The sequence below is a fragment of the Fukomys damarensis genome, unplaced genomic scaffold, assembly GCF_012274545.1.
Source record: "Fukomys damarensis isolate Sample0158 unplaced genomic scaffold, DMR_v1.0_HiC HiC_scaffold_25, whole genome shotgun sequence".
Taxonomy (NCBI): domain Eukaryota; kingdom Metazoa; phylum Chordata; class Mammalia; order Rodentia; family Bathyergidae; genus Fukomys; species Fukomys damarensis.
In genome coordinates, this window is record NW_022900937.1 from 22,704,343 (window position 1) to 22,718,954 (window position 14,612).

At 35.3% G+C, this 14,612-nt stretch overlaps 1 protein-coding gene across 1 annotated transcript in view; it reads left to right on the plus strand.

Moving 5' to 3' along the window:
• Neo1 (neogenin 1) overlaps positions 1–14,612 on the plus strand; it is a 194,275-nt gene that overhangs the window by 76,737 nt on the left and 102,926 nt on the right. The window contains exons 3-5 of the mRNA XM_010627935.3: positions 705–980; positions 2,669–2,822; positions 4,388–4,524. Coding sequence (XP_010626237.1) covers positions 705–980; positions 2,669–2,822; positions 4,388–4,524 — 567 coding nt within the window. The remainder of the gene's footprint in view (positions 1–704; positions 981–2,668; positions 2,823–4,387; positions 4,525–14,612) is intronic.

A 14,612-nucleotide genomic window follows, 5' to 3' on the forward strand; every position in this document is an offset into this window, starting at 1 on the left:
TCTCTTCATTCTTGAAGCCAGTTTTTTTTAATGTGTATCCATTGATCTTGAAATAGTTCTTTACTGTGTGTCATGAGCTTTATGGCATAAAACTCATCACATAAAGAAGCCATTTTTTTTAGAAAGAGTTTTATCTTATTTTTTGCATATTCCATTCTTAGAATCAGTCATTTCTCCAAGAAGCTCTGCCTTGTTGTAATGGGTAATTGATACTTAGAAATGAAGATAAAGTTTCCATATGTACCCATTGCTACTAGAATGATTCTGGGCCCAGGGCTAGGCAATGTGTATGAGTGTGTGTATGTGTGTATGTGTAAGAAATGTAGTATCTAAGGGGTAGGTATAAGTAATAGATATACATATCTCATACTTTTCTGTTACATTTGTTTATCTACAGTTGTGTAAAACTGTAATACCTTTAGTAATCCCTTCATTGTGGACAAGTACCATAGAATTTTTTCTACTCTGTGTACTTTTCCATATTTGCACCTTGCTTTTTCAACTGTGAGGAATCTTACTCCAGTTATCCTTAGCACACTTAATTATTTGCTCTGTATCCCTGTATGTAGCACATTTCCTAACTCATGGACCTTCTGATTGACTATATGTTGTGGCTACATGAGTTGACTTGCTCCCAGACCCCGTGACTACATTTTAAAGTAGTATTTAATGATTTTTTCCCCTTCTTTTCCCTTATTGTCCAGGTCTTCCAAGATTTACCAGCCAGCCAGAACCTTCCTCTGTGTATGCTGGGAATAATGCAGTTCTAAATTGTGAAGTTAATGCAGACTTGGTCCCATTTGTCAGGTGGGAACAGAACAGACAGCCTCTTCTTCTGGATGATAGAATTATCAAGCTTCCAAGTGGGACACTGGTGATCAGCAATACGACTGAAAGAGATGGGGGATTGTATCGCTGCATAGTTGAAAGTGGTGGGCCTCCAAAGTATAGTGATGAAGCTGAATTGAAGGTTCTTTCAGGTATTAACTTATTTGGAAGATGGCTTTGTGTTTATGAATAAGTAACATTTGTTACAGTTTTTTTTAATAAGCATTTGATACTTGGCATGATATATTACTGTCACCATAAAGAATCTTAGTGTTTTACAGGGATAAAAAGAAGGAAGTATGCCAGAATGATCTGCTCTTTAGTGAATGTATTAATGAAGTATGTTCAGTATACATAAACAGTGGTGGTTTGTTTTTGTTTTTGTTTTTGGTACCGGAGATCGAATAAATGGTATTCTTGATCAAATTAATATTATACACTTTTTTTGGAGGGGGGGGTCAAACCTTTGTCTTGCACTGCATCCCCTCACTTGGGCTAATTTTATAAGGGATGAATCTGGTGGTAACTCTTAATTGCAGCTCTGGAGACAACTGGCGAGTGAGAATGCCTGACTCTCCACGGTCCTCCCATTTTAATGCAAGCTTAGCTTCTCTTTCAGTCTTTTTCTTACTCTTTGTGCATCTACTGACTTTTCTCATACTTGGTTTTGTGTATCTTTTTTCTCCATGTTTAACAGCTTCTGCTCACTTGTAGCATACCATAGTCCCTCTAGACTTTTGATGTTTCATGACCTTTTATCTTTGATTCCCACTGCTGGGTGCCTGATTTTTTTCATATTTATCATTCATATTCTGCTGTAGAGTCTCTGAGAGAACATTGATTTGGGTTATGTTGGTTAAGAGGCAAAGCAGATTGGTATCAGTCAGAGAGGCCTGTTTTTCTGGTGGTTACACAGGTGGGAACAGATTAGTGTCAGCCTTAAATGTGAGCAACTCTGCTTTTGATTGATTGACTTTAAAGCCTAAACTGGTCACTTATTGGTTGGCATTCAAAGGTACATTCACTGAAATGAGTTGTCATTAATTTGTCAAGGTGGTATTTACTTATTACCATGGCTACAGAACTATTAGTAATTGGCTAGGCAAATTTAAAGCCAGTTCTAGTGGTTGTTACCATGGCTATATATCTTTCTTCAAGAGTTTGGGACAAGAGTCACAGTTCTCTGCCTGTTTTTTTCCCCTCAAAAGTCAACACTGAGTTAATATCCTGTTAAATAGAGAACTTTATCTTTTAGTCACAAGAGTGTGGCCTTTTCATATGTCCACACAAGGACAACTCTATAAAGTGAAAACATATTAATTCTAGTATCTAAATAGGAGATGCAGAAATAGAGAGGAAAGCAAGATCGTTGCTGTGTTTTGAAATCAAAAGATGACAGAGATTAAAGAGGTGAAACTCAGAAAGATTTTTAGAAATAACATAAAGATACAGGGAAGGAAAGAAGATCTCTTAAATCCCTGTGAGTGGAGAGGTTGCCATGGGTCCTGAACTTGCTTAGTCTTTCCACTATTTATACCACTCATGTGCCATTTAGATTTTCTTATCTTGTAAAGTGAAGGAGATTCACTTCATGTCAGGTTCTTGTCAGATCTCCCTCATTTGACCAGGAAGCATATAGAAAGCAGGAGCTGTAATTTATCATAAAGACCCTAACACAATGCTTTGCTTAAAGAAATTACTTGAGATATATTTGCTAATTTCAATGGAATTTTCTTATGTTACTTGTGGACACAAAGTAAATAGGAATTAGCAGTTCCTCATAATTTAAGTAGTAACTGCTTGTCTTTTAATCTTTGTCTTTTATTTAAATTCCTTTTAGATTCAGAGGAAACACCAAACTTAGTATTTTTGAAACAACCTTCTTCCTTAGTCAGAGTCATTGGTCAGAGTGCAGTGTTGCCATGTGTTGCTTCAGGACTTCCTGCTCCAGCCATTAGATGGATGAAAAATGAGGAGGTGCTCAACATAGAAAGGTAACTGTCTTTTTCAGTCTTAGCTCAAGACTTGTTCTGTACCTATTTGGAACTGTTGACCAGTAAAAATTGATCACTTAAACACATTATAATGCTTGTATTGTCATCCTTGAAATATATTTATGTTATAGAAGATTAGGGTATGTAAAGAAAAAACATGATTTCAAGATATTGCAGGATAATTATCCATTCATTCTTGTTGAAGCTTCAGGATACTTAGCTTAAGGTTTTGGGATCTCCTTCCCTAAATTGTTGCAAGAATTTCCAGTCTTGATCATTCTGAGTTTTCTTGAATTTTTACATGCATTTTAATGGTGTTTTCCTTTGCTCAAACAATATAAGCAAATACATTTCTCATTTAGCTCAATGGTACCATGACTGAGCAAGGTCCTGAGTTCAACCTCCAGTACCAAAAGAAAGATCACTTTCATAGACAACATAAATGTTAAATATAGTAACAAACACAATGCTAAATGTATATGTGTATATTTTAATTTTAAATCTGTCTAAAGTGAGTTTTCATAAGCTGACTTTTTCTTCCAAATCTTAATATTGTCACACACCTATCTGTATCTATACTCAACAACAAAAAAATGTTTTGATTATAATTTGGCTTTTTAATATGCGCTAAATCCCTGGCCCTGAAAGTGACTTTTAAAGAGGCAGCTTTAATTATGCACTTGTAGAATTGCTTTCTTTCAGGTACCTCTGTATGTTTGGTTTAGTTTGTAATTCTCCAAATTAACTAAATCTGTTCACTTTATAAAAATTTGATTAGAATGTTGATTTTTGATTTCTTCCTCAGTGTTAATAGAATTAATTTTTCTTTAAATAGACATAACACTTTAGAGTTGGATCAATATTCATCAACAGCAGTGTTGATAACAAACAACATTCTGATGGCTCATTCCTGGGGCCGGGGATTTAGCTCAGTGGTTCTGCCACCTGCCTTGCAAGCACAAGGACTTGAGTTTGATTCTCCGTACCAAAAAAAAAGAATCAACATGACAGCTCATTCCTGCCCAGTATCACACCCAGAGACCTGCTCTCTGACAGTTGTCTTGCTCCTTCCCTTCTCTTCTTCATTTCCTCTCTTTTCTATCCAAGCTACCATTGGAAAGCCATCCCATGACTTACTATTTTTATTTGACATTTGCTCTCATAATTTTCTCTTTTTGTTAGTAGTCTCATTGTGGTACAGCTTTGGTGAAATCAGCCTCACATGGATTCTAGACTTCAAATTTACCTAATTTCCAAAAACCTGGCCAGAGTAGGGAAACAGGGATGGTGGAAGAAAATGGAATTGGTCACAAAAGTAGTATCCTTTTCGGAATAACTAGAAGTGTCAAAATTCATTATAATATTTGACTTGCATTTGTGCTAGCCATGTAAATTATTAGCAAAGCAAATTGGTATTAAATTAAATTTGAATACTTTTATGTTAGTGTCACTTCTTTTGTAGCCATGTCCATAAAAATACTGTTGAACTGTTTCTCTATTTTATGTGAAGAGTTGCTTAGGTATTATTTTGCTCATATTGATATATTTCAATATGTTTTGTGCAGCTCTGAAAGATTGGTCTTGCTGGCAGGTGGTAGCCTGGAGATCAGTGATATCATTGAGGATGATGTGGGAACTTATTTTTGTATAGCTGATAATGGAAATGAAACAATTGAAACTCAAGCAGAGCTTACAGTACAAGGTATGTAAATATATACTGTATAAATAGACAATCCTGTGTATTCTCTGGATCTGCTGTTTTTTGTTAATCTGGGAGAGGAGTATAGGAGTATAGCAACTTTTAGATCAGACTGCTTGGGATTCAGATTCTGGGTCTTATATTTCCTAAATATACAACATTTACAGAACATTCACCTAATCTTTTTTATTTCATTTATAAAATAGAGAAAAAGGTAACTTACCTCATTAGGATTCTTTAGAGGATTAAGAGATACCTTATAGAACTGACTACAGTATAAAAGGTAAATGTTAGTATTTTTAGCGGTGAAGGTGGTGGTGCTGCTGGTGTGAGGGAGGAGGTTATGATTTGGAGCATCTTGAAGGTTCTGTTCACTTTTATTATCTCAGGATGTTTTGTGACAAAGATGTGTCTGTTTTTGGAACTATGTCTCCTCAGCATTCATCTTCCCTTCTTTTGGATGAATAGGTCACCCAAGAAGGAGTATACAGTGGCTCTCCATTTAACTTGATTTGATGAATTGAGGTTTATTTCTCTCTGTTCAGTTAATGCTGACAATTACTGGCATTATAGTTGTTGTGCTTTTGTCTCCATACTTCCCCATACCCCTTGCAGTTCTCAGATTTAGAAGTCAGGGAAAATAAAGATGGCTTGTACATAGTCTTTTTTTTTTTTTTTTTTTTTTTTTTTTTTTTGGTGCCAGGGATTGAACTTGGGACGTTGCAAGGCAGGTGGCAGAATCAGAGAATCAGTGAGCTAAATTCCTGGCTCTTTAGCTTCTTTATCCCCATCTCCCTTGCTATTCTTCCATTGAAATGTACCCTCAAAAAAATATTTGCTCTCTTGCCTCTGATTTTATTGTACTACTCATCTTTGTTTCAAATAAAAATCCTTAGGCTCTTCTAGATTCATTTTAGGGAAATATTGCAGTACCTAGATTTGTAGTGGTATAGGCTAGCTTGTGTTGTTCATTATCAGCTTGTTCCAAATTGTATTTATTGCTTTTGATATAGTACATTGGATGTGTAGTTATCAGCAGCCTCTTAGCTCTATTTTATATGAAAATTTATTTCTCATAGTACATTTTGTGGGTTTCAGAGCTAAACTTAAGGGTAGCTGCATTCCTACTCCCAGTAGTCAGCAGTGGACTCAAATGTATTTTTCAGAGGAATTGGAGAGCATAGTGTTCGGGTTTTAGTGCTAGTAAAGGCATAGAATGCTTATAATCCCTATTGGCTGTTTGTGGGTGGGTTTGTATCTCTGAAAACCCAAAAGGTAGGCCATGGAGTGCATAAAATCATGACATCATTTGAGCTCAGTCTGTGTTCTTGGCTTGATGGGTTGGTTATACAGCCTAGCATTGTAGAATGATCAAATTAGTTTTTCATCTCTATATAGTGCAACTGGACAAGTAGAATATTTGCAAATTCCATCTTGTTTGGTCTCTCTCTCTCTCTCTCTCTCTCTCTCTCTCTCTCTCTCAACTTTGGTATCAGGGATCGAACTCGATTCCTTGCACTTGCAAGACAGGTGGTGGAACCACTGAGCTAAATCCCTGGCCCTGTACTTCTCTTATTGGATCTTTTCTTTGTATTTTTCCATTAATCAGATTCTTGCCTACCAGTCTTTTCCATTTTAACTCCCCATGCCTCAGTTCCCTCCAGCTACCTCAAACAAGATGCACTGTCTGCCATACTTTTTAGTCCTCCCTGCCCCATGTTTCATCACAAGGACATTTTTCCATGTGATTATTTTTCTACTCTTCTATTATTTTTCACTGTATGAAATCTAATTGATCTGCATATCAAATGAATTAACTGCATTTTAAAATACACATAACACATGTTTTAGTTTTTATTGAGTTACATCTTGAAATCTGTGCCTAGAAGTGCCCTCTGTATAAGAAACTGAGACGAGAAGGGGAAAGGTCCTGAATACCAAAAATTACCAACAACCTTCCCTGTCAAAATAACGTGATATGGGCACAAGAACAGACAATAGAAAAGAATATCATCTATTCTATAGAATATTATCTATAGAATATTATCTATTGAATATAATTATGTAACTTTAAAAATGATAAAACTGGCAATCAGTTCAGAGAGAAAGTGTTGGTTAATAAATGTCATTGATGCAGTGCACGTTCAACTGAAAAAAATGAAGTGGGTGCCTATTTCAAACCATAGGTCTAAAAGTGAAAAAGTGGAATTTTCTGTGGAAGATAACTGTGTAAAGCAAAACAGAAAATGACGTGTCATAAGCAGAATTCAAACAAAAATTGGCCCCATATAAAGAGTTTCTAAAAATTGTGTAGAAAATTAAGAATCTTTTTTACCTCCAGAACATGTGGTATGTTGCTCAGAACTAAACCTAATTTCTGATAGCATCTCATGGTACAGAACAGAGCTGAACTCTTTCTTCCTTGGTACTAGATATTTTATTTCTTAATGAAATTTAAGGTTGAATTTGCTTTTTTAAGAATCGTATTAAAAGGAACAGCCAAATTCATTTACTAAGTGAACCCTATCACCTGCCCCACAAATCCATCTGTTCCTTTTCACCCTACTTGGAGAATGAATCTAGAGTTCTACATCAGATCCTTTTGTCTAATACTGAAATGATACCGTTTGCTAACCTCTCAGTTGTTAAAATAATTTCAGATCAACATGAAGCTAATTATTACACTTGTGTGTTTGACAGGACCTGTTCATGGTCTTAGAGAACTGAAAATAGGGCATGTAATAATTCTTACAGGTTGGTGATCTTGGTGAGTAAAATAACTACAGAAGAAGAACTTTTAAAAAAATTTTACCCAGAATTTTATAGATTGCTTTATAGATCCATGGTTAATGAAGAGTTGGGGGCGGGTACAGTGGTACCTTGATTCATGAACTTAATTTGTTCCAGAATTCTGGGGAAAATGGCCACATTTGTGTTTGTATAAAAAGATAGCTGCAGTCATGTTTGTCACCTGATGCAGCATTCACAAACAAAAACAAAATTTTACCAAATGCTTCTGTTTACAAACCAAATAGTAAACAAAAGTGTTTGTGAGCCAAGGTACCACTGTAAATGTTTTCAGATGTATGAAGCTAGAAGCATTACAACTGTCCATGAAAGAATTAGGAAAGTACTTAATACTTTCCAAACTTCAGAGTATCATTTTTGGGAGTGAGATGAATACTATAAGCATAATACACTCTTCATTGATTTGCTTTTCTCAGACTTCAGTGCTAGTTTAGGAGTGGTTCAAGTTTAGCAAAAGTCTACAGTTAAAAGTTCTGTAGGTAAAGAACATAGTTTCTAGGTTTGTTTCCATATCCTATCATATTAATCCTAGCTGTTGATTCCCTTACCCTAAATCAACTCTGAAGAAACCAGAGGAATGTGAGGGAAGTAGAGGAAACTGAGGTGTTAATGGGTGAGTGGGCTGTGATGTTTGGAGGTATTTTCCCTTCTTATTTGAGTATTTATTCCAAAAGTGGTAGAATATACTGTCTTAAGCAAAACAAAATGATGGATCATAAGCGCACGTCAAACAAAATTAACTATGTGTAAAGAATTTCTAAAAAATTATATAGAGAGAAACCTTGGGACTAAGGATGCCAGAAAAAGTGGGAAGAAAATAGGTTGAAGGAAAGCCACTAACATCTGACAGTGTTGTCTTTGCCACAAAAATGAGCATCAGTAGCCCAGGCCTTATTGTTTTTTTCCAGTGCAGTACTCTGAACATTGGTGTAAACTAGTGTGGCCTTGTCTAGATGCCCTTTGGGGGTCATTTTTTTTAACCTTTTCTTTCCTCTCCCTCCAAAGTCCTTGATTGGTAGTTTTCAACCTAAAAGACTCTGTTTTCAATGCTCTTCTTCGAGTTCAAATGTGAACTGTGACCCATGAAATGATCAGCAAATTAAAATAAATAATAGTGGTTTTGAGGCTCTTTCCTCCCTTTTCCTGACTTCACTAGATTGGATACAGTTACATCCTGACCTCTAACCCTTTCACCATACCTATTAACAGAGTGATGATGTGCTAAAGGAGCATTAATTTATAGTAGGACTAGTTACCTGGTAGTATAACCATACCAAAGAAAGGGAACTAAGGTTAGTTACATACTCTGTCATGGGGAGCTGTTGAAAAAATTTAACTAGGGATTTAAAAGTAATCATGATAGCCAGGCGTGGTGGCGCATGCCTGTAATCCCAGCACTCGGGAGGCTGAGGCAGGAGGATCACTGTGAGTTCGAGACCAGCTTGGGCTGTTACATAGTGAGTTCCAGGTCAGTCTCAACTACATAGTGAGACCCTGTCTCAAAAAAAAAAAAAAAAAAAAAAAAAAAAAGAGTAATCATGATAAATATCTTTAAAAATATATGGATGATATTAACAGTATGATGCAAGAAGAACAGCAACAACAACAAAAAACAAACAGTAACATAGATCCAAGTAGAAATATTGTGGTATTTATTTACAACAGAGTACTATTTTGCCATGAAGGATAAACTTGAGGCATTTGTAGGAAAATGGATTACACCTCAGACCATAATGTTAAATAAAATAAATCAAGCACACAGAATACATATTACATGGTTTCTTTTTTTTGAGAAACCCAAAATGTAAATAAAGAGCAAAATAAAAGATAAAACAAAGTTTGAAAGGTAGGTGTGGAAGGGCTTCTGTTTAGATAAATAGGAATTTTAGCCATGAGGAAAAAGGAAAGGAACTTTTTGAAAAAAGTCTGTAATATAAATTCTTCAGAAGTCTTAGATTATAGAAAGTGTTAAAGGAAGAGGACAGTGAATTCACATAAAATTTCTTTCTTTTTTCTTTTTCTTTCTTTTTTTTTTTTGGTACTGGGGATTGGACTCAGGTCCTTTTGACGCAGGCAGTGGTACCACTGAGCTAAATCCCCAGCTGGCTTTCACATAAAATTTCTATGCATCCAAAATGTGAGGCATAATAAAACTTCTCATCATGTAAGACCTTAGAAGATTTGCTCACAGACACACAAACTGGAAACATTTTTGGAATAAATACTCAAATAATTGAAACATCTGGGAAGCTGCCAAGAGCAATGGGAATTTAAAACATTGTCTCCCAAACCTTTGAAGGGTTTTGTATCCCTTGTTGATGAATCTGCTTGGGGATAGAGCTGTTTGGGTTAGTAGAAAATGACAGAAGTGCTCTGTGGACTTTGGAGGTTTATATTTTAAAGCCTTTGTAGGTTATCCTTATTTTCTTGTTGCCAAGAAAACACAGTGTAAGAGGGACAGATTTTTCAATAAAATATGCTAGGAAATCAGAATAGCCATAGTCAGAAGAATAAAATTAGACCCTTACCACCTATTATATACAGAAAACCTTAGAATGGGTTGAAGACTTAAACCTGAAACTTTAAAGGTACTAATAGAAAACAGAAAAGACTTTTTTTTGCCCTTAAAACTATAATGGTACATAAGATCTTAATGATATAATTGACAATGTGAAATAGGAAGAAAAGGGATAAAGGTGTAGGGGGAATGGGAAGGGTAGGGGAAAGGTAATAAAGGAAAAGGAAAAAAAAATGAAAAAATGGAAACAAAGTTTTTGTAAATAGGGAAGGGAGGAGGGGGTGAAGGGAGGGCAGGGACAAGGGGAAAAAATGAGAACCAAGACCTGTCATGTAGAGGTACAAGATCCCAATGATGAATGTAACTGTACTTTATACCTAAAATGTACCAATAAACTCAATGAGAAAAAAAAAGAAAGACTTTTTTTGTCTATGACTCGAAAAAGATAGTCAAGAAAAGCAAAAATAGATAAATAGGATTGCATTGAACTGAAAACACAACCAAGGAAGCAGCAGAATGGAGAGACAACATATGGAATGGGAGAAAACATTTGCACACTATACATCTGTAAGGGGCTAATATCCAGAGCAGAAAAGGAGCTCAGTTGGTTAGCAAGCAAATAATGCAGTTGACAAAAATGAGCAAAAGACATTTTCAGAAAAACACAGAAACAACCTAGAGATCTATGAAAAATGTTCAGCATTACTAATCATCAGAGAAATGCAAATCAAAACTTCAGTGAGATAGTATTTCACACCTGTTAGGATGACTGTTGTGAAAAGAAGGATAACAAATGACGGAAAGAATGTGGAGAAAAGGGTAGGGACCTTAACATAAATACAGGGGATCTGTTACACAATTTGGTGACAGTTGTTAATAATAGTGTACAATATTATGTACTTGAACGTTGCTGAGAGTTGATTTTAAATAAGTGAAATAATTGAAATATTAATTAGTTTAGTAATTCTGCAATATATATGTGTCAGAACATCATGTTTTATACCATAAACATATACAAAAAATTTTTAAATGAGTTAACTTACTGGGAAATGAAAACTTTCTAAATATGTGTGTACCTCATGACAATCTCAAAATATGAAAAGAAAAATTGACAGTGCAGTAAGGAATAGACAAGACTACATAGTGACAGATTTTTAAAAACATACTGTAGTTCAGTAATTACTAGGTTGTACGTAGCTAAACAAATACAAACAAAATAAAACCATAAACAATTTACACTAATACAATTAATAAATGACCTGATTGACATTTGTACAGTATTGCACCATGAATAAAACCTATATTTTTATAAGTGCCTTTGATATAGTTATCAAAATATATTCTATTCCAATGATAGCAGATATTAAATTTCAGAATTGAAATTCTGTGGATTTGAGTACCATGGAATTGATTTGGAACTAATTATAAATACATAAATAACTAAATAATGTCTTGGATAGGGTAGCTTGAAGAGCTTTTAGTATTTGGGAATTAACTAAATCACTTTGAAATAATCCATTAGAAAAAAAATAACAATGAAATTAGAAAACAATATGACTTCAGAAATACATGGCCTGTGAAAATTTGTGGTATATTTAAAGGAAAATGTATACCCTGAGTACATGTGTTAGAAGAGAAAAAGAGTCAGAATCAGTAATTTTAAATATTAATCTCAAAAAGCTAAAAATAGCAAATTTAAACCAAAGAAAATAGGAGAAAGGTAAAGTGACAAGAACAAACAAGATTCAAGACAGTGTCACCAAAGCCAAAAGGTGCTTTTTTGCAAAGTATGTCATTGATGAATCCCTGATAAGACATATATAACTTATTAGAGGACTTTATCAACACCAGGGGGTCACAGAATACAGCCCATGGACCACATCTTCCTGAATCTTTTTTATATAAGCCTCTAAGCAAAAGATTATGTATAAATACCTTTTAAATGGTGAAAAATCTCAAGTATTTTGTGATACATGAAAATTTTGTAAGATTCAAAATTTATTCTTTGTAAATATGTATTAACCCTCAGCCACCTTATTTATGTATTGACTGTGGCTGCTTTCATGCTACAGCATAGGAATCGAGATAGCAGAGACCCTCTGACTCACAAAGCTTAAAATGCCTGCTGTCTGGCCCTTCATGAACTCCTACAGATCAGTAACAGAAACCAAAAGCATGAGAAAATAAGCCATGAGAAAAAGGGCACGAGACTTAAATAGCTACCGCACAGAAGATTTCCAAGTAATTACTCAGACTCCAGAGTGATTAAAACAATAACAACTACCACTATCAACCCTCCAGTAAAATGGCTAAAATTGAAACAACTGATAATACCAGCTGTTGGTTAAAATGAGAAATACTGGAGACTAATGAATTGATGATAGCATTATTCATGTACACTGATACAATTCTGTATGGCAGACTCTGTTTTTCATTGTACAGAAAATTATCTTATACAGTGTTATTCCTAGAACTTTATTTATCACAAGTGTGTAAATATATGCACCAAAACATGCACAATAATGTTCTTACCCGTTCTTTTCCACAGTAAGTCAAAACTGAATAATTTAGATGTTCAGTCCCAGTTGAAACATGGAATGGACAAATAGTTTTCCAATTATAGAATGTGATATTATCCATATTGAAAATTAACATTACTGCTATATTCAACAACATGGGTAAATCTTATTAACACCCTTGAAACGAAGTATAACACAATAATAAATACAATATAATTACATTTTAATAAAATTCGGTAACTGATAAAACTAAAGTTTTAGAAGTCAGGATAGGACGACTCTTAGAAAAGGGCAGACTAGTAGGTGAATGTTGCAGTCAGGCTTTTGGTGTATTAATGTCCCATTTGTAAACCTGGGAGGTTATAGTTCAAGCTGTACTGTTTATGTGCGTTATGTGAAATCTTTTTTTATTTACAGACAAGTCTTTATGTACAAAAACATATTTGGAAAATTTTGTTTTGATTCCATAACTGAAAGTATTTGACATTTTCTGATTGAGAAAGTAGCTTATGAGAAATAAATAAATATATAAAGTTATACTTATCTAACTTCTGTTATTTTTAAAGAAGTTGTAGCTATAGGAAATGCCATAGTGAGTGTTAATGCCCAAAAGGTTATAGGATCATTCTTCATCTGTTAAATGTTTCAAATTTATTGTTTTATCATTAACTTCTGGGATTTGTACACATGCTGTGACGTGAATTCGTCTGTAATGTATTTCCTGTCATTTCAGATTGTTGATAACAGTTAAAATGGGTCATGAGGTTTTTGTTTTATTTTTTTTAAAGCAGGTATTTTTCCTTTTAAAACAGTTGTGATTTGTCTGTGATACACATCTCCCTCCCTCCAAAGAAGCTTTTCCATTTCTGTTTTGTGGAACAAAGTGATAACATCTAAATTGGTCATCCTCTTGACATTGTCATTGCCTGTTAACTACTGTAATCTGCAACTAAAGTTTTTAACTTTACCATCTTTCTTGATGCCTCAGCCTAATGTCATTCTCTTTCCATTCTTCTACTCTGCTCCTCTCTAGCTGCATTAAGACATCAGTCTGTCCTTTACTTCCAGTCTTCTTCATTATGATCAGTCACAACATTAGAACTGAGTTCTTTTGGCCTCAAGGTAAAAAGCATATCTCTATGGCATGTATACAGAGGACATCCAGATTCTGCATAGTCAGTATTGAAAAAGATGTTTACTGGGGAGTCACCTCACAAGAGAACATCTGTACCCAGAGTGAACATGCTATACTGTTTGTTACCAGTGTTCCCTGTCGCTGCACCTTCAACTACAACTTATTGATACACCTTCAAGATTGGTTTGCCCAACCTTTCTGTGAAGCTTTTAGCAGTTCCCTCAGCCTCAAGTATAATTAGTCTTTTAAAATAACTCTTTTTACTAGTAGAATTTTTCACTGATTGGATTATATGTCTGGTTCCCCTACTATTAGACTGGGGTCCTTATCAACAGGAACTGGTCGTGATCATTTTTAAATCAGAAATTATTGTCTTAAATCACTTTATGTCACTGAGACAGAATATCCAACACTAACAACTTTAAGGAGGAGAGATTCATTTTGGTTCACAGTTTTTAGAGATTTCAGTCCTCTAAGGTAGGAAGGGCATGGTGGTAGCCAGGAAGCAGAGAGAAAATGGAGGAACCAGGGAGGGAGAGCTACACTTCTGAGTCATGTCCTTGGTGACCAACCTCCAGCCAGGCCCCACCTTCCAACGGCAAGTCAGCTATAGTACCCCCGTGATCTCATCACCTTCCACACAAGTGAGAATTTGGGGGACAATTAAAATCTTCCATAAAATTCAATGTTGGCTCCCAAAAGACACATGTCCATCTCTTTCATGCAAAATGCATTTCTAAGAGTCACCAAAGTTTTAATGGTCACAGGACTTCTGGAAAGTCCAAATCTAAAGTCTCTTCTGAAATTCAAGGCAAACTCTTAGCTGTGAGCCCTTGTTAAAAATCAGAAAGTTAAACACTTCTAACATACAATACCACAAGGTAAACATTTCTAGTCCAGAAGGGAGGAACAGGAAGATACAAAGAAATCAGACCAAGGCAAGCTAGAAATCCAGTAGAGCAAACCATAAGTCCTATAGCTCCATATCCAGCAGCCAGGGCAGGTTGTGGAGAGATGGGAGCTCCGAAGGGCTTGAGGGGCCGTGCTTCTGTGGCATTGCTTGTTGTGGCCCTCGTGGCCTCTCTCTTGAGGTGACTCCACTCATTACCTG